The 23,960-nt window shown below is 44.5% G+C and overlaps 2 protein-coding genes across 3 annotated transcripts in view; one reads left to right on the top strand and one right to left on the bottom strand.

Moving 5' to 3' along the window:
• UROD (uroporphyrinogen decarboxylase) overlaps positions 1–23,960 on the bottom strand; it is a 158,429-nt gene that overhangs the window by 67,367 nt on the left and 67,102 nt on the right. The window lies entirely within an intron of this gene.
• EIF2B3 (eukaryotic translation initiation factor 2B subunit gamma) overlaps positions 1–23,960 on the top strand; it is an 88,072-nt gene that overhangs the window by 46,568 nt on the left and 17,544 nt on the right. For both annotated transcript variants that reach the window (XM_084874617.1, XM_084874618.1), the window contains exons 6-10: positions 10,701–10,790; positions 18,734–18,861; positions 19,918–20,108; positions 21,117–21,194; positions 21,698–21,846. In XM_084874617.1, the coding sequence (XP_084730743.1) occupies positions 10,701–10,790; positions 18,734–18,861; positions 19,918–20,108; positions 21,117–21,194; positions 21,698–21,846 (636 nt within the window). The remainder of the gene's footprint in view (positions 1–10,700; positions 10,791–18,733; positions 18,862–19,917; positions 20,109–21,116; positions 21,195–21,697; positions 21,847–23,960) is intronic.

The raw sequence follows: 23,960 nt of genomic DNA, 5'->3' as shown, positions 1-23,960 counted from the left end.
ATGTTCCGTTTTGTTGGGCTTCAGGCATATTTAGTCCTAAAAAGTGAGATAGTGTATGGTGCTTGCTGGAGTGGGAATCCTGCTAAGCGTATAGTCAGGTACAGCAGAAGCAGTCTCCCAGCAAGCTGTCTAGTCAGCAGGTAGTATTTAACTCCAAGGAGTTCAGATTCTTACTCCTCAGTGTATTTTTTAAAAAGCAGAAAACCTTTTCCAAATGTTGACTTGAAGCATTGCTGACTTGGAGAGGCCTTATACATAGTGGAAAAGAAAGTTGCTGGTAGAAGGAGCATGGTGTTTGGAAACTCAAGTCCAGAGAATTTGGAATTTAGTCTTGAGACAAACTAGCTATATGATCTTGAGCTTTGCTTCTCTAAGCCTGTTTTCCCAACTAAATTGACTTAGTTCTTTAAAGACGGTCCCCCCAGTTCTAAATTTCCTGTTTTATTTCTGAAAGACATGTGTTTTTAATAATTCGTAAGTAAAATGCATTTGTGCCAAATATTTAATAAGAAAATCATGTAGCTTTTCTCTAGTGTTGTGTTGTTTTCTTTTGAATACCAGTCAAGGATTTTCTTTTATTGGAAGAGTAATGAAAAACTAAAACAAGCTTCTAAAGGATATATTTAAAATGGAATAAAATGTTCACACATTCGTCTTGGGAAGTTTAGGCATTTGTATCTGGGAAGAGAAAGATTTGAATCAAATCTCAAAGTCTTGGCCAAATTTGTATTTCTGGGATGTTGAGAAATGGGTTTATCCTCTTGATTGTTTTCCCAATGGAAAGTCTGGAAATGCTATTTACTTAACATTAGTATCCCCATTACTGCAAACCAGCCATAAATTCCTAAAGTACTTCTCTAATTTTGCAGTTTTAGGGGGGAGGAATACAGAGGGATTTGTAGAAGTCAGGATCAAGAACTTTTCCCAAGGTATTTTGTCCAGCATAGGCAGTGAGACTTTTATTCTTATTTTTCTATACTTTTAACTCTCACATCTATAAAGTCATATAGATAGGTTATTTGTAAAAGAACCCATGTCAGCATCCTTAAGCCAATTCCTGATCATTTCAGGGCTTCTGCACTACAAATCTGTAGAGCTGGTTTAGGTTTCCGCTTTCTTGGATATGCTAAATCTGTTACCACCATCCTGCTTGCCAGATTTCAAAATATTGTTTCTATCCTCTCTTTTCCTAATCTTTGTTCTTGGGGGTTATGCCTTTTTAAAAATAGCAACACCCTTTACTGTCACTTTAATGACCTTTCAAAAGGAATAGGGCTTTCTGCCTATATTTAATCTGCCATCTTTACCTAGAATCCTGTTTCTTTCATTTTAGTCCCATTTAGTCCCATATCTTTCATTCCCTTACTAACACTTCCTGCCTGCCTCCCTACCTCCTCTCTCTTTGTCTTCTCCATTCTATTCCTCACTTTTTTCTTCATCCAATCTTGAACCTATGCTATATTACTTTAGGCGTTTCTCTCCATATCCTCATTCATTATCCTTTTGTTGTGTCTGCCCTCATAACCTTCAACTTTGGATTACTTTAACATCTACTTTGTCTACTACATCTGTTCTATTAAAGGCTTCAGAAGAAATATTATGCAATGTTGTAAATTGGCACCAATTTACAATGTTGTAAATTCATGTTTCCAATTTTAGCAGAGCCCTTAAACCACTCCACATTCTTAGACCTGTCCTGGACCACCTTCTCACTTCTCTCAAGCAGCTATTCTCAACCATTCCACTTTCCTATCTCAGGTAATGACCCTGCTTCCTCCTTCTGCAAGAAAATCCTGGCTACTAGATGCTTATTTTCCCAGCATACAACCCTACCCATGATTTTATCTTCATTCAGACCTACCTTCAATTCCTTTTTTCTAGCCTTAGAGGAAGAAGTTTCTGTCCTATTGAAGACCAGTCCCCTCACTATATCTGTACCCCATTTTCCTCTGCCTCCCCTGGAACTGCTCCATCAGTTTTTCCAACACTCTCCAGAATTTTCAACTTTTATTTTTACTATTTCTTCCCCCTCTCCCTACAAATACATTGCTTACAGGATAAACTACAAATTCCTAAAACCCTCAATCATCTAACCAGGCTTACCCCTCCAGCCTTATATTTCACCATTTCCAAATGCAACCCCATACTCAGCATTGCTTATAGTTCCCTGACTTCTGCATTCCTTTTTACACCTCTGTCCTTTTTTTTTTTTTTTTTTTTTTTTTAAATCAATCTTTATTGTTCATATTATTACAAAGGTTCCTCATTTCTTCCCCCCTCCACCAGGTTCCCACCCCACCCTCCACCCCCTCCCCATCCCCCATTGTCCTCATCCATAGGTGCACAGTTTATGTTCAGTCTCTTCCTCCCTCCCTTTCCCCGATAGTAAATCCCTTTTCAGATAGTAAATCTGTTACTTAGCATTATCTCATATCAATAATACCTCCACATGCCCAATGATACACTTCACACAAAAGACATTTCCAAATAGGTTAACCAGCCTCATCCAGGCCCCACCCAAGGCACTTACAGATCAACACCCCAGCGCTACACTAACTCAACACATCCAGATCTAAGCCTTCATCACTTGATTCAGCAGACCCTCAAGTTCCCGCAAAAGTTTCCAGCCATGTCTGAGAGGCAGCCGTGGGCAGGTACAGGCGAGGAGCGAGCTGTTTCGGGCCTGGCTGCTCCGGGCCTGGCCTCTGTTGCTCTGGTTCGTTCCACAACCAGCTGCTCCGGGTCTGGTCACTGCTGCTCCCGACCTAGTTGCTCTGGACTTGGCTGTTGCTGCTACAAGCCTGGCTGCACCCGACCCGGCTGCTCTGGGACCGGTTGCTCCGGTCCCGGCCGCTCCGGGCCTGGCCGCTCCCAGCCTGACAGCCGCTGCTCCGGGCCTGGCTGCTCCCAGCCTGGCAGCCATTGCTCCTGGCCTGGCCGCACCAGACCCGGCTGCTCCGGGCCTGGCCGCTCCCAGCCTGGCAGCCGCTGCTCCTGGCCTGGCCGCACCAGACCCGGCTGCTCCGGGCCTGGCCGCTCCCAGCCTGGCAGCCGCTGCTCCTGGCCTGGCCGCACCAGACCCGGCTGCTCCGGGCCTGGCCGCTCCCAGCCTGGCAGCTGCTGCTCCGGGCCTGGCCGCACAAGGCCCGGCTGCTCCGGGCCTGGCCGCTCCCAGCCTGGCAGTCGCTGCTCCGGGCCTGGCCGCACCAGACCCGGCTGCTCCGGGCCTGGCCGCTCCCAGCCTGGCAGCTGCTGCTCCGGGCCTGGCCGCTCCCAGCCTGGCAGCCGCTGCTCCAGGCCTGGCCGCACCAGACCCGGCTGCTCCGGGCCTGGCCGCTCCCAGCCTGGCAGCCGCTGCTCCAGGCCTGGCCGCACCAGACCCGGCTGCTCCGGGCCTGGCCGCTCCCAGCCTGGCCGCCGCTGCTCCGGGCCTGGCCGCACCAGACCCGGCTGCTCCGGGCCTGGCCGCTCCCAGCCTGGCAGCCGCTTCTCCAGGCCTGGCCACTCCCAGCCTGGCAGCCGCTGCTCCTGGCCTGGCCGCACCAGACCCGGCTGCTCCGGGCCTGGCCGCTCCCAGCCTGGCAGCTGCTGCTCCGGGCCTGGCCGCTCCCAGCCTGGCAGCCGCTGCTCCGGGCCTGGCCACACCAGACCCGGCTGCTCCGGGCCTGGCCGCTCCCAGCCTGGCAGCCGCTGCTCCAGGCCTGGCCGCACCAGACCCGGCTGCTCCGGGCCTGGCCGCTCCCAGCCTGGCCGCCGCTGCTCCGGGCCTGGCCGCACCAGACCCAGCTGCTCCGGGCCTGGCCGCTCCCAGCCTGGCAGCCGCTTCTCCAGGCCTGGCCACTCCCAGCCTGGCAGCCGCTGCTCCTGGCCTGGCCGCACCAGACCCGGCTGCTCCGGGCCTGGCCGCTCCCAGCCTGGCAGCTGCTGCTCCGGGCCTGGCCGCTCCCAGCCTGGCAGCCGCTGCTCCAGGCCTGGCCGCACCAGACCCGGCTGCTCCGGGCCTGGCCGCTCCCAGCCTGGCAGCCGCTGCTCCGGGCCTGGCCGCACCAGACCCGGCTGCTCCGGGCCTGGCCGCTCCCAGCCTGGCAGCCGCTGCTCCGGGCCTGGCCGCACCAGACCCGGCTGCTCCGGGCCTGGCCGCTCCCAGCCTGGCAGCTGCTGCTCCGGGCCTGGCCGCTCCCAGCCTGGCAGCCGCTGCTCCGGGCCTGGCCACACCAGACCCGGCTGCTCCGGACCTGGCTGCTCCCAGCCTGGCAGCTGCTGCTTCGGGCCTGGCCGCTCCTAGCCTGGCAGCCGCTGCTCCAGGCCTGGCCACACCAGACCCAGCTGCTCCGGGCCTGGCCGCTCCCAGCCTGGCCGCCGCTGCTCCGGGCCTGGCCGCACCCGACCCGGCTGCTCCGAGCCTGGCCGCTCTCAGCCTGGATTCTTCGTGGTTGTCTACTGCTGTTCTGGGCCTGGCTGCTCCCAACCCGGCTGCTCTGGGCCGGGCTTCTCCGGGCCCAGCCACTTCGTGTCTGGGTGTTCCTGGACTGGCCACCCTGGGCTTGGCCGCCTCTGCCTCAGGCCTGGCTGCCACTGCCCCAGGTCTGGCTGCTCCAGTGCTGGCCGTTGATGCTCTTGTTCTGGCTGCTGCTGTTCTGGGGCCTGGCCACTGCTGCTCCGGGCCCAGCTGCCACTGCCTTGTGCCTGGCCACTCTAGGCCTGGTCGCCGCTGTTCCAACATTCTGTCCCTTTTTTCTCTTCTTTTTTTTTTCTTTTTTTTTTAAAAAAAAAACAAAACGCATTTATGTTGCAATGTTGACTGGTGCGTTGAGTTCTGACTTAGTCTTTGATTTTTCAAGATCTTCTTTGTATTCTTTCTTAAGTAATTTTACTATCATTTGCTCTCACTTGATTTCTTCACATTGAGAACTTCTTTGGTTTCTTCCTCCTTGTCCTGGGAGCTCAGCAGGTTGGCCTGTGGCACCCCTTTGTTCTCCGCGGGCTCCCGCGCTGCTCCAGCCTGTTGCCGGGGTCGGCGCCGCCCAGGAAGCAGCCCCCGTCCTTGGCTCCGTTGCCAGCGCTCATCAGTCGAAGGCTCAGGGGCACCCCCCCCACTGGGGGCCCCGTTGCCCGGCTCCTTGCTGGCGCCCAGCTGGCCGGTGTCTGGCAGGGGCTCCTGCTCCTCGTGGCGTTCCTCCAGTCTGGAGCTTTCTTTCTCCCTCCCACTGGGGGAGTCCAGGATCAGAGTCAACAGACTGTCCTCTGCACACAGTGTGCGCAACTCCGGGGGCTCGGCCTTTCGCCGCGCTCCCAGGACTCCACCTCACAGCCCCGTCTCCCCCTGCCCGAGCCTGGGTCCCCAGGGACTGGCCCAGACCTGGAGTTCGGGGAGGTCTGGACTGAGGCTCAGAGCTGCCGCCGGAGGCTTTGTTTCTTCCGGCTAGGGTAATCCAGCATCAGAGTCAACATTCAGTCCTCTGCGCGCCATGTGCGCGCGACTCCGGGGGCCCCGCATTTCGCCGTCCCCCGGGATTGTCTCCCCCTGCCGGAGCCTGGGTCCCCAGGGTCTGGCACATAACTTGGGGCCCAGCGCTGCCGGTTCGGGGGTTCAGCCCAGGCTGGGGGTTCTACCTCCTTCCCGCTAGGGAACGCCAGGCAGCACCCAGCCCTCTCCTCCTCCCCGGCTGCGACCTCTCCGCGCGCGCGTGCGTGCGAGCGAGCGCGCAGCATGTCTCTGTACCCTAGGCTTCCCTTCAGCTCCTCCGATTCTCCCCCTGGTCTTCTCCCTCCCTCCTATTGTAGAGTCCTCAGTCAGTCGACTACCTGTAGCTCTGGGCAATGTCCACTCTACACTTTAGTTGTACTCCCCTGAAATTGTTGTGAGCTGCTGCGGCCAGGTGCATACCCGAGCAGCCATCCTGGATCCTCTCTACACCTCTGTCCTTTTGCTCTCACCATTCCTAGCATTTCTTCAGCCAGTTACCCTTTTCTACCTGGCTGACTACCTGCTCTTCTTTTAAGACTCAGCTCAAATAGCTCATATAACACTTCTCTGTGAAACTGTTTTGACCATTTTCACATTGGGCAGAGTTGAGAATTGACCCTTCTTCCTTTGTGCTCTCCTGTATTCTGTAGAAATGTCTAGATAACATCTGGGACCTTTTATTGCTCTGGACTATAAGTTACATGAAGACAGTGATTGCTATCAGTCAGCCAGATCAGCAGTCAGAAAGGAAATCTAGATGTGGACAAGAGCAAGGACAAAACAAGGACCACATCTGTCTTTTACCACCTTCAGTCTCATTGCTGTGGGTAATCTGCAAAAAAAGCTGGTATCCTTCACTGCAGAGCTACATAGTGCTTGGCTCAGGACTCAAAAGAAGCTGAAAGAGGATATCTGTCAGGATCTAGAGGAACTGCAGGACTGGATACTATTCCCTGCCTACTGGGTGAGCAAGTATATCAGTGACATCAGGTATAAGTAGCCACAGTACTTGGCACCATCCATCAACCTTCATAGCATTAAAAAGTGGCTGCAGCCCTAGCCGGTTTGGCTCGATGGATAGAGCGTCGGCCTGTGGGCTCAAGGGTCCCAGGTTTGATTCCGGTCAAGGGCATGTATCTTTGTTGCAGGCACATACCCAAGTAGGGAGTATGCAGGAGGCAGTTGATCAATGTTTCTTTTTCACTGATGTTTCTAACTCTCTCCGCCTCTCCCTTCCTCTATGTAAAAAATCAATAAAAAATATGTATTTTTTTAAATGTGGCTACAGCTTTACTTCTGCCCTCTAAATGTTACATAGAATATCTCTTGGGTCCATTGCTGACTCAGAACCATTCAGAAAAGAGAATTTTACATAACATAATTCCAGCTCAAGTCAATACATACAAAGCCAGCATACCATGTATATGTATAGTTATGTGCTGCTTTATGACAGGGATCCGTTCTGAGAAATGCGTTGTTGGGCAATTTTGTTGTTGTGCAGCCATCATAGAAAGCATTTATGTAAACCTACATGGTTCAGCCTACTACACATCTAGGTTATATAGCATCGTGTATTGCTCCTAGGCTACTAGCCTATATGAAATGTTACTGTACACAACACACCAGTTTTGTAAATCAACCACAAGAGAAAATGATGCAACCCTAGACAGTTTGGTTCAGTGGATAGAGCATCGGCCTGTAGACTGAAGGGTCCTGGGTTTGTTTCCAGTCAAGGGCATATAACTGTTGCAAGCTCCTGCCCAGCCTGGGCCCTGGTCAGGGCTCCTGCAGGAGACAAGCCATCAATGTGTTTCTCTCACATCGATATTTCTCTCTGTCTTTCCCTCTCTCTTCCACTCTCTCTAAAAATTAGTGGAAAAATATCTTCAAGTGAAGATTAAAAAGAAAAAGAAAGAAAGAGAGAAAAAATGATGCAATCCAGAGACATGATAAGTATGAGATGTGAGAGCCAGTTGCTGGTGTAACATGGCATACTGTTTTACAGCAAGAGTATATGCTAAAGTAATGATAAAAAATATAGTATGGTAAATACATAAACCAGTAACACGGTCACTTGCTATCATTATCTAGTATTATGTACTGTACATAATTGTATATGCTATACTTTTATATGGCTGACAGCTCTATAGGTTTGTTTACTCCAGCATCACCAAACATGTGAGTAATGACCTGTGCTATGACCTTACAATGGCTATGATATCAATAGGCCATAGGAATTTTTCAGCTTGGTTATAATCTTATGGAACCATTGTTGTATATGTGGTCTGTTTATGACTAAAACATTGTTATAAGCGCATGACTGTTTACTTAAAACAATAACTTTTCATGGTTTTTCATCACCTAAAAGACAAATTCCAAAATCCTTAACTTCACAACTAAAAGTCATAAAAGGTTTTCTGTGGATCTGCCCCTGGCTAGCTCTCCTGCCTCCATGCCAGCGCTAAGGACCCCTGGGGGGATGTCTGATTTTGGGCCTAAGTCAGCAGTCAGACATCCCCCAATGGGTCCTGGACTGCGAGAGGTTGTAGGTCAGGCCTAGGGACCCCCTGCCCCCAATGCATGAATGTTGTGCACTGAGCCTCTAGTCTATAATAATCTATAATGATAAAAGCATAATATGCTAATTAGACCAGATGACCTTCTGGACAAAGCCGGGGCTGCAAGGGAAGCCTGGGTCCCAGTGCCTGCTGGCAGCCAGAGAAAAGCCCAGTCCTGGGTGCCAGGGGGATGCCAGTGCCAGCAGCTGGCGGAAGGGAAGGTCTACTCTTGCACAAATTTCATGCATCAGGCCTCTAGTAAACTATAAAATGCTATATGAATCTCATGCCATACATATTAGGGATTGATAACAGTTTACAAGATGGTTATTCAGACTTTTAATTTAATCCTTTCCTGGCTGTTTTATAGCAGTGCTATAAAATATTACATGTGTTTATGACTGTGATGTTGGGTTTTAATGCACATTTAAAGCACATTCGGACCTCTGTTATAGAAGTGAGGGTAATATATCTACTTCATGAGGTAGTTGTGAGGATTCAGTAAGTATAGGTAGAGTATGTTGAATGACTCAGGGAACTTGTAATAGACTGAACAGGCGAATGCCTTTCCAAATTGGTTAGATAAAGGAAGAGAATTGTCAGTGTGGACTTCAGGTAAAACTCTGGTAACCATATTCATCCTGAGGAATTTCTTAAAAATCAAGAAACTCAGAAAGTTAGGATTGAGAAGTAGCTTCTCCTTTCTTCTTCATCATCATTGTATATATTAATTGGCTTGTGTGTGGAATGTATGTGTTATAGGTGTGGGATAATAAGTCTGACTCCTCGGTTGCTCTTTTCAAAGAATTTTGTTTGCCTTTCTCTCAAAATAATGGAAGCCCAGGGTGGTGCACCTTAATTTATTTGATATATTACTTCTAGGTTATCTAGATCACATGAGAATAATTTTCCTTAAAGGTATAAGCCAGTCAAAGCAAAGTAACAAAGTAGAAGAAAAATGACAGCCAGGCAGCTATGACTGGAATCTTTATTTTCCACCCTTGTTTTCTCCTTCCTCTCAACTGTCTGTTTTTATTAAATAAAATGACCTTGGAAATTATAAGCATGACATTTCTTTCTTTTCATTATCTTCACCTAAGGACATGCTTTCATTGATTTTAGAAAAGAAGGGGGAGAGAGAGAGATAAAGAGAAACATTGATGGGTTGCCTTGGATACCCATTGCACATGCCATATGAGCTCTCACTGGAGCTCAAACCCAAAACCCAGGCATATGCCCTGACTGGGAATCAAACCACAACCTCTCAGTCCATGGTGTGACACACTGGCCAGGGCAAGCATGACATTTCTTGAAGCTGAAACCAAAATGGCAAACTAAAATAGACAGCAATCAGGCAGATGCCTTAAGTTGACCTAATTTATTCATTTGTTTGTTTATTCAATAACTATTAACATTTACTCTGTGTGAAATACAATGCTAAGAGCTCAATTGATAAAGAAAAATCTCTACTCTCAGGGAATTTTTAGTCTAATGTAAGAGAGACAAATACCGTATTTTTCGGACCATAAGACGCACTTTTTTTCCCCCAGAAGTGGGGGGGAAAAGTCCCTACGTCTTATGATCCAAATATAGCCTACACATATACTTTAAAAAAAAAACGTTTTTTTACTTGCCCGGCTCTGTGTGGTCTCTGTGTGCTTGCCCGGCTCTAAAATGGTTCTAAATGCTGCTGTTTACTTTACAGGGTTGATTACATGTGTTTATGACTGTGATGTTGGGTTTTAATGCACATAAAATATTTTAGGACACTATTTGTTTCAGAATCTTTTTTTCTTCATTTCCCTTCTCTAAAAACTGGTGCGTCTTATGGTCCGGTGCGTCTTATGGTCCGAAAAATACGGTAAATAGGCTATTATCTTAGTGTATAATAAGTTGTCTGATATAGGTGGGCATAAGTCTGAGAGCACAAACTTGGATGAAAGTTTCCTGGAGGAAGTATAACTGGGAAAATTCCTGATGAATAAATAAGAGTGGGAGTTAGAGAGTATTCATAGAATTTTACTTCATCTTCTGTGAAAATGAAGCAACACAAGCCAAATCCTGGAGTAAAGTATGGCCTGCAGGAAGTAGGGTATTCGTAGTAGAAGCAGGAAAAGGTTAGTGACAAGATCTGTGGGTAGGAGTGATAGAATAGAAGGTGGCTTGTCAGTGATTTGATGGCTTATTGGTTTTGGTTTAATGTCTTTAGAAGCCTAAAAGCTTCATAAAGTGTGGAATAGGGTTTCTTTAAAGAAAAGACCTGTTCTGTGGTTGGATCAGAGCTAGTATCCACCATCTTGACCTCCCCAGGATGGGGTGTAGGCAACATAGCTCTTAAAAATTTTGATGCTACCCAGCTGGTGTGGTTCAATGGTTAAGCATCAACTTATGAACCAGGTCATGATTCAATTCCCGACCAGGGCACATGCCCAGGTTGTGGGTTCGATCCCCAGTGTGGGGCCATGCAAAAGGCAGCCAATCAATGATTGTCTCTGATCATTAATGTTTCTATCTGTATTTCCCTCTCCCTTCCTCTCTGAAATTTTAAAATACATATTTAAAATCTTTTTCTCAAAGAAAATGAAAAAAAAAAAATTTCTAATGCCTATTACCTAATAATAGGATAGAACTCATGTTACCTGATTGTGAGCCCCTTCTCTCTTTTCTTTTTGCAGGCACCCTAGAATACATTTCCACACAGGCCTTGTGGACGCCCATCTCTACTGCATGAAAAAATATGTTGTGGACTTCCTAATGGAAAATGAGTAAGAAAGAGGGGGGTCCACAGTGTTAAAGCTACTGTCTCACTTAGTTAACAGCTTTAAACCATGATAATGTTAGGTAACCAGTTTTTATACATTACTATTTATTTTTACCTTTGTCCTAGAAATGAAATCATGTTATCAGCATCCTGTTATTTTGTCTGTACCACAGAGTTCCCTACTTGTATTTTTGGGATCTGTGTTATAATAAACCAGAAAAATATTTTTGTAAAGCTAGTAGTAACCTATAATGCCTCTTTCTGCACAGCTCCAAGGGTGAGCTCCCAATTCTAGTGCTGTTTGTCTCTAAGTAGATGTCCTTTCCCTAAGCAATCATCCCATAGATGGGCCCTCTTGGCAAAGGGCCAGAGAATTCTCTGAGAGGAGGAAACAAAGAGCAAGTTTTTCTCCAGTGTTGGAAAAGAAGTCCACCTCACTGAGTATGATTGTAGAGAAATAAATTTTTGTACTTTTCTGATTTTGCTTTGAGAACAGAACTGCGGGCTTTAATAATTCCCAGAGACTGTGTCTGCCAGATCATAGGACTTGGGTTTCCAGAGGGAAAACCTCCTTTTGCTATTGGTCTCAAGGACTTTTGATAGGAAATGTGACTAGAGTGCTCGGGAACAGATGGGAAAAGATTTAATAAACACATGTGTAATAAGAGGAGCAGCTCCTCTCCCTTGATGGCTCCTCCTCTTCTTACCCATCTCATACAAAAGTAGAGAAAGTAATGTGATGAAGTCCCATAGATCCATCACACGCTTCAATATTTATCAATTCATGGCCAATCTTGTTTTATACCCATCTACACAGCGTCACACCAGATTATTTTAAAGCAAGTCATTATGATATAATTTCATCTGTAATTATTTCAGTTGAATTATCTATAAATATTTCAGTATGTATCTCTAAAACATAAAACAATATTTTTATGTTTTAAACAAAGACCTTAATACCATTATAACTCCCCCCCAAAAAAAAAACAAAAAAAAACTGACATTGCTTCCTTAATACTATCAAATGGGATTATAGGTTTTGGTCTCTGGATACCAGGATAATAGTATCTCCTTTGTAGCTCTTTTGACCACCAAAAGTAGCTGTTCCCACACCTGGTAAGTATTGTTCAGTGATATGTCCCTTAAGGACAAGCCTGAATTTGGTAGTTTTGTGGCTTCCAGTCAGAAACTCTGCTAAATAGGACTTTCTCAGAACCTGCTGAAATAGAGGGTAATTCAGAGCCTCAACTCAAACTGCCGCCCCATTTCAAGATCTGCTAAAGATACCCTCACCTCTTTCTTCCCCCCCATCTACCCTTCACTTCTCAGAGTTGTTGGGAATAAAATCATTATATTGAAAACTGACAAATTTCAATATATTAGGGAAAACGTAAAGACATAGCAGGACAAATTAGAATGGTACTCGAGGGAGATTCTTTATTCCTGGCTGAAATAGTGGAGGTCTTACCTGAAATTTGTGGAAGACAGGATTGAGTAGGTTGGTGGGAGCAGCATGCAGAAGACCTTGAAAGCTAAGCAGGAAGTTACAGATCTTTAAACAGAATAGTTCCATATGGAATGAGCAATGATGTAACCTGGCAGGAGAACATAGATGATTCTGGGTGGGAAAGAGAATCCTCCAAGGGAAGTAGGAGTCATTTATAATTATCTAGCTATGGAGTGATGACTTATTTAGGGATGGAAAGGAAAAAGTAAATCTAGGAGATACAACTTCAAGAAAAGACTGCTTTAGCAATCCTTGTTATTTTTCACCTGTGAAAATTAACATATTCTGCCCTGTGCCTTTTTTAGTTGTTGGCATGTTATTTCTTCTACCAAAATTTTTTTGAAATTAGATATCTACCTGAATTTGTAAGGCATTCAGTATACAGGGGTGGACAAAAGTAGGTTAACAGTTATGCATACAGGAAACACAGTTTATTCTTGATTATTTGGTGTGGGGTTTTTTATTATTCTTGTCTTATTTTCCATACGAGCAACTGTAAACCTACTTTTGCTCACCCCTATATATTTGGTGAATGGAAGGAAAGGAAATGTACTAACAGTTCAAATAGCAGAAGTAACTTGGTACATCAGCAATGAAAAAAGAGATGAGGATTTCGGCAGTTGACTAAGTTAAAAAAAAAAAGTATTTTTGTCTACTCTTTGCTAATATGTTGCAATTACTTTTCAGAAAAGATTTTACCAGTTTATACTCTGACTCCCTTTGTTTGAGAGTAACTATCATCTCAAAGCACCCTTATTGGTAATGAGAAATATTTTAAATCTGCTAATTTATTGGGGATTAGAAATTGCAACTTGTTTTAATTTTTATTTCTTTAAAAATATTTTTATGTTTCTTGAACATTTATATCTATTTAGGCTATTAATCCTTTGTTCTATTGGTAGCAATTATTTTCTCTTTTTAACTTGGTGGACTTATTTACTGCTAGTAGTCAAGTCTGTTGTTCTCCTTTGTGATTTCTTATTTATTAAAGGCTTATAATTTCATGCAGCCGGAACCGGTTTGACTCAGTGGATAGAGCGTCGGCCTGTGGACTGAAAGGTCCCGGGTTCGATTCCGGACAAGGGCATGTACCTTGTTTGGCGGGCACATCCCCGGGTCGGGGGGGGGGGGGCGGGTGCAAGAGGCAGCTGACCGATGATTCTCTCCCATCGATGTTTCTAACTCTCTATCCCTCTCTCTTCCTCTCTGTAAAAAAAAAAAAAAAGGCTTATAATTTCATGAGGCAGGTGTTTCTGGGAAAGTTCTGTATGAAGGAAAGGGAGAGAGTGAGGTTGCCTGGGTCCAGGGCAGTGAGTGGACCCAGCTGCCAGACTTTAGCCCCAAGGTCAGGATGTTCACAATTGTTGTTCACAGTGGCCTGTCCCACTTCTTAGCACAGCTTTGAGCTGTCTCTACTTTGAGTAGGAAACAGGAAGAGTACTTTGGGCCTCCATTATGCTGCTAAGCCAACTGCATTAAGGGAACTGACCTGATGTTCAGTACCAGCAGAGGCAGGTGGGATCCGGCAGGACTGCTTCATGTTCTCTCCTCACATCACTGGCTCATCTCTTTAAAGGGCCCTGCCTAAAGGGGCTGTGTGCCAAGGCTTGTTTGCTTGCTTCTTGCAGTGACAGTTTTGTTTGGTCCATAATGTAAATGGCATGGCTCTGAAATCCCCCAGCTGTCCATGCTTTGTTATTTCTTCAAAGGGAACTGACTTGTTTTCCACCAGAGGGGGCCAAGGAACATTTGCTACCCACACTGGTTTGATGTATTAAAGGGGAGAAAAGGAGCCAAAAGCAAATGTTGTTTCATTCTTTGTATTCATATGGAAATTTTTAATCTCCATCAAAGGATCAGTAGAAAAATCACATTGAAATTCAATACAGGAGCTTCGAACTTACACAGAATTTTTCAAAGATGTTTGACTTGATCCTTTACAAAATGACAAAAACCATGAACTGTGTAGCTTCAGCGTTCATAATTTTACCCTCCTCAGCCTCTACCTCTGTCTTCCCTTCCTACCTATACTCCATCTGTGTGGTCCTGTGTCAGCCTGCAGAGCTTCTTTGAATGGGAATTGGGGGTGGAGGGGGGTATACTAGTAGAGCAGCAAATAGAGTTGTTATTGATCTCCCTGACTTTAGTCTCCTTATTTCAGGTCTATTTCCACTGCTGCCAGAATTATCTTACTAAGAATAAAACTGATCATGTCATTTTCCTGCTTAAAAACTACCACAAAAAGCTCCTATGGTGTACCTCCCTTATTACCTAATCAGCCTCATTTCCTTCTACCCTTTCCCACTGGATATGACTTATTTAAAGTCAGAAACTAGCTGAAACCGGTTTGGCTCAGTGGATAGAGCATCATCCTGCAGACTAAAAGGTCCCAGGTTCAGTTCCGGTCAGGGGCATGTGCATTGGTTGTGGGCACATCCCAGGTGGGGGGTGTGCAGGAGGCAGCTGGTTGATGTTTCTCTCTTATCGATGTTTCTGGCTCTCTATTCCTCTCCCTTCCTCCTGTAAAGATCAATAAAATATATTTTAAAAATAAAAAAATAAAGTCAGAAACTATATATTTCAAAGGCCTAGCACAGTTACTGGCATATTAATAGATGCTTGTTAAATGCTAAATAAGTTAATTCATGATTTAAAGTTCTAACAAGGTCACAGCATGAGAGAGAAAATTTTAAATTATGTGCAAATCTTTCATCCTCTGTGCTTTCATTTCCTTTGCTCGGTAAAAATCAAACGTGTACTCACTGTACTACAGATCAGGTCCCTTCATCCCTGTTACAGATTCCCGTCTCAGTAACCCATGAAGCACCATCCTTCCTGAGACCCAAAAAGAACAAAGGAAGGAGAGTTCCAAAGCTCTTAGTCAGTTACCTACTACTTGTAATGAAATGTAATGCAATGTAAAAATAGTGCTGGAATTTTATACATTGATCTTTAAGTAATGTCCGAGACCAGTGGTCGGCAAACCGAGGCCCTTTGAGTGTGACTCTTCCACAAAATAGCACGTGCGGGCACGAACATACAGTGCGATTGAAACTTCGTTGCCCATGCACAGAAGTTGGTTTTCAGCCTGGGTGAGTCTATTTTGAAGAAGTGGTTCTAACGCTGAGCCACACTCAAGGGGCTAAAGAGCCGCATATAGCTCACGAGCTGCAGTTTGCCAACCACTGTCCTAGACTAATGTGATTACATAAAAGTAAACTGAAGTTAACTTTATTGTAGAAATTCTTTGATAGCCATCCTAACTAATAAAGAGAGAATATGCTAATTGACTGTCACGCCCTCAAAGATGGTGGGTGGCGGTGCCCAGTCCATCCTGCCTCTGGAGACCCCCAGTCCCTTCAAACCCCCAGCTGCCCAGAGCCCGCCCGAGGCACAGGCAAGCCTCACATGGCTGCTGCCCAGCCACCCAGAGCCGCCCATGGCTCAGATAACCAGGGCCAGCCAAGGCTTGCGCTGCTGACAGTAGCAGCAGCAGAGGTGTGATGGGGCGTCGCCTTCCCCTGATCACTGGGTCGCCTCCTGCCCCTTAGGGCTTCCAGACTGTGAGAGGGGACAAGGTGGGCTGAGGGACCCCCCCTCCAGTATATGAATTTTCATGCACCGGGCCTCTAGTTGGTAAATAAGTACAACTGTTGTAATATGAGGTAGCACACTCTTTTTTTGTTTTTAAAATATTACATATGTTGCCTTTTTCCCCCAATTACCCCCCACCCCAATGTCCGTGTCCATTGGTTATGCTAATATGCATGCATACAAGTCCTTTGGTTGATCTCTTCCCCTCCCCCCACCCCTGCTTTCTTCTGAGGTTGGACTGTCTGTCCAGTGTTCTTAGTCTCTGGATCTATTTTTGTTCATCAGTTTATGTTGTTCATTATATCCCACATATGAGTGAGATCATGTGATATTTATCTTTCTCCCAGTAGCCCACTCTTAAGTAGATGGAAGTGTTACTGGACGAGACCAGCCCAGTGTGGGTCTCTCTCTGGCTGGCCTATAGTGATGGGTTCTTGACTTCGTGCAGGAAAGATTTCACAATACAAGTTCAGGTGACTTTGAGAATATGATTATTAAAGCTGGGGACAGTGAAACAAAGGAAGGACTTGGGGTAGAAGAAGCAACAGCAGAGAGTCTAGGCAGTGCTCTGCTGTGACTCCCTAGAAACGTTATAGGAAAGAAGTGATCCAAGGTGGGGCTGCTGTTAGCTCATAGGGAAGTCAGAGAAAAGGGGGCCCTTGGAGACAGTATCATGAGTTAGCCCAGGATGAGCTGCCCCTACCCACTGCTTCCCTGGTTGACAAGTTTTGTGGAGACCCTTAAAGTTTAGGAGTAAGTAAAAAGTTCATGCCAAGAAGGGTCATGGACGTACTCCAGAGAGAGTCCACACTAGTCTTTATCTTGAAAGTTTTTATCTTTCTTCTGGGGCGAGAATTTTAGGGGATGGGGTTTCAGTACACTATTCATTACTTTTCCAGGTACCTTTTTAATATGCTGATGCATCATAATAGTGTATAGGGGAGTTTGGCGTTATTCTTTGGTAAGCTTTATTGTTTTACTTTTATCTTGGGTCTGACTTTAATGGAATTTTTGTTATTTGTTCCCCTGATTTCATCTGTTCTTGAGTTTGGGTGGCACAAATGGCATTAATTGGGTCTCTGTTCTCTATCTCCCTGACCAGGGTGATTTAAGTTATGTATTTTCTGGTTAAGGAGGAGAGGTATAAACCATTTGCTCTCAAGTATCCTTGGTTAGGGAAGATAAGGTCTTGCAATTCACTAGCTGGCTGTAAGTTGTTCAAATTGTTGGGTCTTATTTCATTCCCTTGTTTGAGATTTCCCATTCCACTTGCCCAGGAATTTTCCTAGCTTCTTACTGTCCTGCCTCAGAGGAATAAAATCTGCATGGGAAGTACTTACTAGTATTTAAATGGATTTTAAATTTATAAGATCTGAATCAAACCAGGAGAGCAGTTTCATAGAAGCTAATAAAAAGTAAGAGAGAGACAAGAAACTTAAAGAATGGCCTAAATTTGTAGAATTCAATAATTTGCATAAAGAATTTAAAAATCTCCCATAGTCTTTCTACTGATAGGAAGGAAAGAGCAGAAATCTTGTATACAGTCATTGAATAACACAGCTGTTATTATTGAGGGGGGGAGGGGGGGAGCCGGTAGGGAGTCATCCCCAAACAGATTAAAAGATGAAAAATATGATGAGCTCCATAGATGCAAAATATATGTTTTAAATAAAATTCAATACCCACTTATTGATGAAAACTCTTAACAAATTTAGGTATAAAAGAAAACTTCCTTAATCTGATAAAAGGTATATTTTTTAAAAGCCTATAACATGTGCCAACTATTAGCTATAAAGCATGAAGACCAATATCTACACATAGAAGACCACTAATAAATGATAGTTTTGATGATGAAAAATATAATCATCAGTCTAAGTGGTAAAATATTAAAATTCTTTTTAAAATAATAAATAAGGATGACTGCTATCAGTGCTTTTACTCTGCCAACATGGTAAAGTAGGGAAAATAAAATATATAATGATTAGAAAGGAAGAAAAAAAATTGTTGGTCTCATAGTTGATATGATTGTCAGAATCTACAGATAAATTATTAGAATTAATAAGATTTTTTTAGCAAGGCAATTGTCTATAAGATCAAATAGAGAAGTTGAACTTATATAAATCAGCAACAAGAAGAAAATAACTGTTTAAAAGAAACTGATGAACAAAATAGATCCAAAGACACAGAAGCATAGAACAGACAATAGAATCTTAGAAGGAAGGCGGGGGTGAGTGAGTGGGTGGATGAGAAGAGATCAGCCAAAGAACTTGTATGCAGATATGCATAACCCATGGACACAGACAATAGGGTGGTGAAGGCTGCGGGGAATGGGGAGGCTAGAAAGAGTCAGTGGGGGGAAAGCTGGACATCCATAATACTTTCAACAATAAAGATTTTTTAAATAAATTAATAAAAGATACCACTTATAATACTAACAAAAATACAATACTTAGGGTTAATCTAACAGAAGTTAAGCAAGGCCTTTATGGAGAAAGTTTTTTAAACAACTTTTTTCAAAAGATCAGAGCATTCTACCTTCTCCCACATAATTGCCAGTTAATAGTCAAGGCACCATGTTAAAATACACACACTCACACACACATGCATGTGCACACATGCCATGTAGAAGGGGCTTCGTGAAAGACTGTTTTCTGCATAGATCACGGGAAGAGAGTCCCAGATTCAATATACCACTTAAAACTGATAGAGAACTTAGGTCCACTTTTTATCTCTGTCAGTTCCAAGGTAGCCTGACAGGAAGGAATTTAGCTTTTCCTTGGATGCACAGTTTTTAATCCCTATGAATTTAGACAGATTCCTCATATTTGACCACTCTTTCTTCCTAGGTCAATCACATCCATCCGGAGTGAACTGATTCCATACCTAGTAAGAAAACAGTTTTCCTCAGCTTCCTCCCAACAAGGACAAGAGGAAAAAGAGGAGGATCTAAAGAAAAAGGAGCTGAAGCCCTTAGGTCAGTACTTGGGTTGATGCAATGAGGTTGTGGTAGCAACACCTTTGGAAAGAGTGGCTGGGCAGCTTACTGATTTTTGTCTAGCTACCCGGCAAGACAGGCTAGCTGTTGCCACTCTCTGAGCTCAAGCAGATCCTGTCACTGTGCTCTTCAGGGACAAGCTAATCATGTCTCAGGTTCACTCTCTAGACCATTCTTTAGATTCTCACTAGACCATTTTACCTTTTAAACTCTTCCCACCACTTCTCAGTTCCCCGTTTTCTAGGCTCTGGGCAGCCCCACTCCTGACTAAACTCAGCCTCTCTGTCAAGGGAGGAAAGGTATACAATTACAGTCCAACCAGAGATCTCCTTTCCAGGGTGCAAGGGCGAGGTTTGTCTTGTTTGCTCTCATATCCCTGCCTAAAAATATATATTTAACAAATGAATTATCTGTGACCTGAAGGAGGTTACCTACTCAGTCCTTTTGTTTTTTAAACCAGTACATTTTATTTGCCTTTAGACTATATACTCCCCAATTTGTCTCAATTGTGATACGTAGATGGATTTAGATTGCTTTTGGTGTACTCAGTATTCTAAACCCCAGTTTTTGTATCATAAAATAAACGATCCCAAATTATTATTGTAAGAGTTGAAAAACTAGAGCCCAGCTACTCTGGTACAACTGTCCTGGTACAACTTCCAGATATGTAATAGAGGCTAGCCCCACAATATGGCGGGTCACTAAAACCTGGACACTTGCTTGGGTTACTTTATGATTTACAAGAGTCACCTATTTCTTTTTCCCCTTAGTAATGCTTGGTTATTGGTCAAATTTGCTTTAGGAACTCTTTCAAAGCATTTTTGTTTCATACAATATTTCAAACATACAAGAAAGCACATTACTTTAATTTTACTTAGTCTTTCAAGTTTCAGTGGGATTTTCCCAGGTCCATGCTTCATGGGTGGGTTCCATTGGGAGAGGTGTGAACTTTGCCCTATTTCAAAACTTACTGAGTTCATATCCCCTCTGTCATCTCTCTCATTCATTTGCTCGGTTTGGGCGTTTGTTCTGAAGATATTTACAGTTTTATAAAAGAAAACAATGCAATGACCTTTGCTCCCTATGATGGCTGCTGGAATGCCTGTCGAGGAGACAAGTGGGAAGACTTGTCCAGATCACGGGTACGCTGCTATGTCCACATCATGAAAGAGGGGCTCTGCCTTCGATTGAGCACCCTGGGACTCTACATAGAAGCAAACAGACAGGTGAGAGGCGGGGTCTAGAGGAGAAGTCATGGGAGCTCCTTCCCTAGAAACAGACTGAGGGATGGAGAGTCAGGTAGAGTGAATAAGGTTGCTGGAAATTGGGATTAGGATTGAGTCCAAAGAAAATGTAGCTCAGGAATCTTTAGAACCCATACCAGCTCTAGACCCAAGCTGGCTCCAACCAAAATTGGTTATAGATCTAAAGGAATCCAGGCTAGAGAGTTTATGAGAAATCACAACTAATCCCATGTTTACTCAGGGCAGTCCTGGATAAAGTTAGCCCCAATTTAGGGTCAGAGCTATTAGAAAGCTTTCAAGATTTTTAGTTCTCTTTCTTCAGACTATGATTAGATGTCAGACCGGTCAGAAGCAGGTCCATGAACAGCCTGAGGCTAGAGAAGTATCCTCTGAAGTGACAGCAAAGGCTGTGCAGCCAACAGGCCTGAATGGCTTTGGTTGAAGTGTAATAGAGAAGATCTCCATTCTCCTAACCTTTTTCGTTTTCTCGTACTGGAGAGAGAATGGTGGAAACTTTCCCATCAGCATTTTATTTTGACTGATGAAGAACATGGGTGCTTTCTTAGGGTCTGTCCTGATTATGAAATTTGTGTAACACTGCTCTCATCCTCACTTCATGCATGGTCAAGTGAGCAAGAACCTAAGATAACTATGGTCAGACTCAGGATGCTCCTTGCCCTCCTTAGGCCTCCTCTCCCAAGTGCTGCCTGGGTATGTGAAAGATTTATCTCAACACCTCCCAGCTGAGGGACATGGCATTACTTTCAGGGACGATACTCTCAGCTCAGAAACTGAAGATAAGACCACCTAGAAGCTGCTGCGTAAATAACCCTTGTCCCAGGGAAAATGCAACAGCCTCCTGCTCTGCCTCATCCAGAGAGGAAGCTGTGGCTGAAAACTCCCACCTCTCTGACTGTGCATTGGGTTCTACCTAAGGTGCTTTCAGGTGTTTTCTGGTCTTACGTTAATGACCAAACCTCTTTCCTCAAGGTGCCCAAATTGCTACCTCTTCTTTGTCCAGAAGAATCACTGGTTCATTCATCCGCCCAGATTGTCAACAAACACTTGGTAAGTACTAGTTTGGGCAGGGCAGGTATGGGATGATCTCTGGGTGCATTGAGGCTTGTTCTAGTGAAGCTAGATAGGGCTCTCAAGCCCAGAACCTCATTAGCCCCAGGGAAATCCCAACTGGGTTTTGGTTATAAAATTCACCATGGGCTAGAATCTGCCTGGAGAGGTGCTGACCCCAACTACACAAACCCTATAAGGAAAGTCCATTATAGTCCTGGGACTCAGACAAAGGGGCTTTCCATCTATCTCCCTCTTCTTACCCCGATTTGAGCACTGCCTCCAAGAAAGCATATCTATATACCCAAGTGCATGAGAATGTAAGTTTGAGTTGGTCTCAGAGGTTTTACGTGACTTGTGACCCTAAGAAATACTGATGATGGTTTCTCTTGCTGAAGTATCTCTGGGAAAATATCCTATTTGGCCCCACCTCAAGGGATCTGGGGGGTTAATTTGCATTTGGCTAAGATGAATGGATAGAATTTTATATTTGCCTTTTGCAGGTTGGAGTTGACTGCCTCATTGGGCCAGATACACAGATTGGAGAGAAGTCATCCATTAAGCACTCGGTCATTGGTTCATCTTGTGTCATAAGAGATAGAGTGACTATCACCAGTTGCCTTCTCATGAACTCAGTCACCGTGGAGGAAGGGTATGTTTCCCCTTGCACCCACTTGAGACAAGGCCCCCGGTACCATCAGAGGCTTGGGGGCCAGTACAGCCTAGGAAAGGGCTCAGCTTGGGGAAGAGAAGAAAAGCAAAAGGATGAAGGGAAGAATAGTTCCTAGGCCCTTTGAGTCTTAATTTTGGTTCCATGATGAAATAGTCTCTGAAAGCATTTCTAGCAGTCTTCTCATACTTATGATATTTAGTCCTGGAAGAAACTACTCTCTCCTGCTTTTTTTTTTATATATATATATTTTTTTTTTTAATTGATTTTTTTTACAAGAGGAAGGGAGAGAGATAGTTAGAAACATTGATGAGAGAGAAACACCGATCAGCTGCCTCCTGCACACACCCCACTGGGGATGTGCCCGCAACCAAGGTACATGCCCTTGACCGGAATCATACCCGGGACCCTTTAGTCCACAGGCCGACGCTCCATCCACTGAGCCAAACCCTTTCAGCATCTCTCCTTTGATATCCTGCTTGATGGGTGGCCTCAGAAGTGAACCACTGGTAATGCTGGGATGCCACTGTACCAATATCTAAGAATCACCTTCCCTTTTTTTTTTTTTAAATATATTTTATTGATTTTTTTTACAGAGAGGAAGGGAGAGAGATAGAGAGCTAGAAACGTCGATGAGAGAGAAACATCAACCAGCTGCCTCTTGCACACCCCCTACCGGGGATGTGCCCGCAACCAACGTACATGCCCTTGACCTTGACCGGAATCAAACCTAGGACCTTTCAGTCCGCAGACCAATGCTCTACCGCTGAGCCAAACCGGTTTTGGCGAATCACCTTCCCTTATCTTAATATCCTGAGAAGCCCTGAAGAAGGCAAAGGCCTAGGAACAGTGGACATATAAACCACACACCGTTTTTGATGGAGAGCTTATCTGTTATTAATTATGGAAAATATTCCCCCCTTTTGAGATCCTATGGTGTCCTAAAATCTTGGTTTATGAACAACCTGTACTTGGAGTAAGAAAACATTAATGATGTTTAATAGCATTCTTCCTCTGTATTGAACTCGGGGGTTTTCCTTATATAAAAGCAAGCATAGATGATAACAGAGGAAGGATACCAAATCAGTGATTTTCAGACTTTTTAGAAAGGTTTTCAAAAAAAAAAGAGAAAAAGAGAGAGAGACCGAGGGAGGGGGATAGGGGGTTCAGGCTTTTTCTTAAATCTTATGCAGAAACTCGGTATTTAAAAGTGATAAAAGCACAGAGGTTTGGAATACAATGGGGGAGGGGTGCTTGTCCTTCTTATAGGATGTGAATCAGATCTATAAAACAAATTTTGAAGACCACTAGGCTGGATCAGCGTGAGTTTGATTCTAGCTCACTCATCTATTGATTTTTCTGTCCAGACTGCAAGGCTGGTGAAAGCTAAACTACTTCTCACAGCTGCCAGTGAGGGTTGGGAGAAGCATTTTGGGAAGAGAAGCTGCATAAAGATAGTGCTAAAGGTTAAGCCTTTGCTGTTTAGGAAGAATGACTGATGGAAGACAATAGGCAGGTTTTAGGGAGGAAGTGCCATAATAAAAAACCAGGAACACTGGAGACCACAGGGATGTTGGCCACCAAGATCTGTCCTTCCCCAAGCCCACAACCTGGCTTGACTTCCAAAACCCTTACCCTCAGCCTTCAGCCAAAGTTTGAAAGAATCTTCTCTGGTGAATCCAATCAGCCCAAGATGAAAAACCTAAATTTATTTACATCAGAGATTAGTAACAGCCCAGTGAAATCACCCTGTAGTGACAAATTTCATTCATGTTTCTAGAGCTTCCAATCGAATTTTTAGAATTCTCCCCTAAATATAAAGACATAATCAAAGATTAACAGAGACCTAAAGAAAGCTATCATGAAAGAGACGCCACATCAAACAAATAGAAAACATCAACTGGGAAGAAACAGAGGCTCTGCAGGGAGAGAAAAATACTTTCAAGTAACCTGTCATTTCAAAGAACAGAAAAAGAACCCTAGGCAATTAAAAATATGGTAACATTTTCTTATTTTAGAAATATCTCCTCATTTTGATCTTAACTCAGATTTCACCATTTAAGAAGAGGCTTTGCTTACTACCCTGCCAGCAGTAA

Source organism: Pipistrellus hanaki, assembly GCF_964339955.1.
Source record: "Pipistrellus hanaki genome assembly, chromosome: 2".
Taxonomy (NCBI): domain Eukaryota; kingdom Metazoa; phylum Chordata; class Mammalia; order Chiroptera; family Vespertilionidae; genus Pipistrellus; species Pipistrellus hanaki.
The sequence above is the reverse complement of the archived record's forward strand: the minus strand, read 5'-3'. Positions and strand labels throughout refer to the sequence as shown.